This window comes from Cucumis sativus, chromosome 3 (genome assembly GCF_000004075.3).
Source record: "Cucumis sativus cultivar 9930 chromosome 3, Cucumber_9930_V3, whole genome shotgun sequence".
Classification (NCBI taxonomy): domain Eukaryota; kingdom Viridiplantae; phylum Streptophyta; class Magnoliopsida; order Cucurbitales; family Cucurbitaceae; genus Cucumis; species Cucumis sativus.
Genome location: NC_026657.2, coordinates 35,090,785 through 35,094,008, shown reverse-complemented (window position 1 = coordinate 35,094,008; position 3,224 = coordinate 35,090,785). Strand labels below are relative to the sequence as shown.

Sequence of the window (3,224 nt, the reverse complement as noted above, 5' to 3'; positions counted from 1 at the left end):
GTCCTCCAATTAGTAGAATCTTGTGCAAATTAAGATGCCATAGAGCTAGGGAACTATCTTTTATATAACATATAGATGTACTATCTACACTTGCCAAATTTGGATGCTTTGCGTTCTTTTTTAGTTTAATTTTAGTAAAACTCTAGTTTAATAGTTTGGGAATGAGTATGTTAATTGAACAATAACCTTGATTTTGACAATACTCATTGTAAAAAAGTGAAAGAAATTATAGAAATACACAATCAACGAAACTTGTATACGATCAAATTTTGAGGTAAACAAGATAAGAAGGATGGCGCCAAACATAACCATCTAAAACGTTTAAAATGATTAATTTCATTTTCTCAAATTTAATACTAATTTTAATTTAATAAAATCAATGAAAAGTAGAATAATTGTAATAAACGGTAGACAACAAAAGCACTAGAAGTCTTAATTAATACTTATAATGAGGCAAAAGATTAATAAATTGGAATTTTAAAATGTTGCTATATTTGTAATTCAGTCAATCAAAATATTTACCATATGATGTAAAGTTAGGTCTGAGAAGGGGCTTGTGCGTCTCTGAATTAGAAAATCGAAAAATTATCATTTCGTTTGATTGATGATGGTCACAAGATGCAAGACTTTCTCCATTTTTTTACATTACATATTATACACAAAAAAAGGGGCATTTTCATTTGCTTTTTCTTTTTTTAATTTGTAAACAATCCATCGCTTTCGGTGCTCTGCCTAACATAGCCCCAAAAGTGGACTTCTTTAGCATCGTCAAATCCAAAGGCCGAATTGTGACTTTGAATCATAGTTTCCAAAAGAGCAGATCAGAGACTGAGGTTGAGATTCACATTATCTCTTTCTCTTCTATCCTTCTTTCGTTCAAATTTCACCATTCCCAAAAAAAGAATCAAAAGGGTTAGTTCAGTTTCAAACTTTTCGGACATTGATCCTCATTCTGAATCAGTCTCCATACTTCCTCCCATGGCTTTCAGCCCTGTTGGCCTCTGCAAATTCAAACCCAACAAGGAAGAAGATGCATTTTCAACTTCAACCCATATCCCAATTTAGCAGAAGAAGATTAAAAATGAAACAAAAGTTTGTGTACCTTCTTTGTTGTCTTCTTTTCTCTAACTTCATATCTTTCTTGGCTCATTTCAGTCAGCCATGCTCCAGGGCTCACCAGCTGACACAAACATCCAATAACTAAGACACAAAGGGAAGAATAAGGAGAAATTGGGTAAGATTTTTGCACGGATGACCTAGTATCCGCGATGCAAAATGACCCAAATAAAAATGGAAACAGCTCGAGACGTCCTAAAGCAAAAGTGCCATGGTACGTCAGAAAATGTTGGTTTTCATTTGGTTTTTGGGTCATTCGCACCCTCGAGAAATAGGTCATTTGTACAAAAACCACATTTTGTGATTGTTGTTGCTTACAAGTAAGCTTCTCTGAATCATCTTGGCTCTCTTTTTGGGCCTTTGTGGGAGCTTGCAGCCTTTCATGGCCATGAAGTCTTCTTCCTTTTCTTTGCTTGACAGAGCAATCAACAGCTTTGGTAAAACAAAGCTGCCTCCTCTTTCCTCATGGCCGTTCTCGTCCACTACCGCCGCCGTGGATCCTCTGGTGGAGTAGTAACGGTCTTCCTTCTCCGGCGACGGCGCTGTGCCTGCACCACCGTTACGCAGCGTAGTAACGCCCTCAGAATTCCTGTCACCAAACAGATCCAACAACAACACAAGATTGTTTTACCTTTCATTATTTCTGGAGAAACATCTTCTCTTGAATTGCGCTCTTTTTCTAGCTGGGGGAGGAAGAAGAAGACGCAATAACACAACACAACAACAAATATATAGCCCATAAAAACACAAATTGAAGCAATAGATCAAGAAATTTCATTCATAATCGTCTTTTTTTTTTCTTTTAATCTGCTAAGAGTATAGCATAATTGGAAAGGGGACGTCGATTTCTGACCTAGTTAAACGATTTGGTTGGAGTGGGATCCGTTCTTTTTCTGAAGCAGAAATCACACAGCGATCGCTCCGAGATCCGATTTTCTTCCGTAGACTGCCGCATAATCGCTCAGAGATCTCTGGGTCTTTGTTCCTAGGACATCGCAGTCGCTTCCTTTTTCCCCACTGTAAGAAAACTTCCGGTTCCAGAGCCTTACATCCTCTCTGGTTCTGATTTCTCACCTCCGTCTCCATATCTGCGGAAGGAAGAAACAACCAGAGATTCGTCAATCCTTTCGGAAATTCCCAATTCAGACAACTGTGAAAACAGAATGAATCCGATAATGTTAGAGAACTAAGAGACGTCTCTCTTTCTCAAGTTATCGGAGAACTCCAGACAGAGAAAGGGAAATCGCATATGAGATTACAGAATTGGAGATAACGATCTGTAATGACAAGATCTGGTGAAACACACACCCTCGCCAAATCGAAAACTGTTAGAACGCATGGAAGCAGAAAGCGAAGATGAAAAATGGGAAAAGGAAAAGGAAAAGGAAAAAGAAGAAAGAAGAAGAAGAATACTCACAATGAGAGGAGGAAGATTCTGATCAACGAAAGAAAAAGGATAATCCGATGACGGAAACCCAGATCTCCAAAGGATAATTGGAGCTCCGATCGTGTCGATCAATTATGGAGACTCGATGACCTGAAAAATTCTTGTGATAATTGGGTTTCGAGAGTGGAAATTCTCGGCATTACAAGAGAGAAGGTGTGATTGAGTGAGTTTAGAGCTGCAGAGCTTATTGAAAACTGAGCTATGGCTATGGCGGTCGTCTTCTTTGTTGTTGCTGTTTCTGGTTTTCTCTCTCTCTTCTCTTCTTCCTCTTCGTCTTCAATCTCGTTCTTATGTTGCACGTTGCTTCACCAGTGATATTATAAAGGTTGAGGAAAAAAAGAAAAACAATAAATTCCCATTTTTTTCCATAAGCACTTCGATCAACGGCTTATTGGCCCAAACGCTTCTCTTTTTGGGCTTCGGCCCACGGAAATTATATGTGATTTCTATGTTGAGATAACTGTGAGCAAACAAAATTGAATAAAAAACTCAAAAATAGCCAATTTAAAAAATATTAAGATTTATAGCAAAAATGAGTTTTTTTTTTTTTTACAGAATACACAAAATATTAGGATTTATATACCAAAATTGAGGTTGTAGAATTTTTTTTTTTATTTTTTTATCCATTATATTCCTTTGTATGTATAGGAAAATTATTTTC

The 3,224-nt window shown here is 37.1% G+C and overlaps 1 protein-coding gene across 3 annotated transcripts; it reads right to left on the bottom strand.

Annotated features, from left to right (window-relative positions):
* Positions 1-541: 541 nt before the first annotated feature.
* On the bottom strand, positions 542-2,891 carry LOC101204535. Of its 3 annotated transcripts, XM_031883093.1 has the most exons (6): positions 2,534-2,878; positions 2,376-2,441; positions 1,970-2,204; positions 1,435-1,705; positions 1,103-1,180; positions 542-1,001 (listed from the first exon to the last, which is right to left on the bottom strand). In XM_031883093.1, exons 3-6 carry the CDS (start codon positions 2,200-2,202, stop codon positions 948-950), a joined length of 636 nt encoding a protein of 211 aa, XP_031738953.1. In that variant the 5' UTR covers positions 2,203-2,204; positions 2,376-2,441; positions 2,534-2,878; the 3' UTR covers positions 542-947. The 3 variants fall into 3 exon arrangements, with proteins under 3 accessions (XP_031738953.1, XP_011652319.1, XP_011652320.1); XM_011654017.2 differs by lacking the exon at positions 2,376-2,441 and having other exon boundaries at positions 2,534-2,891; XM_011654018.2 differs by lacking the exon at positions 2,376-2,441 and having other exon boundaries at positions 1,970-2,266; positions 2,534-2,883.
* Between the last annotated feature and the right edge of the window lie 333 nt (positions 2,892-3,224).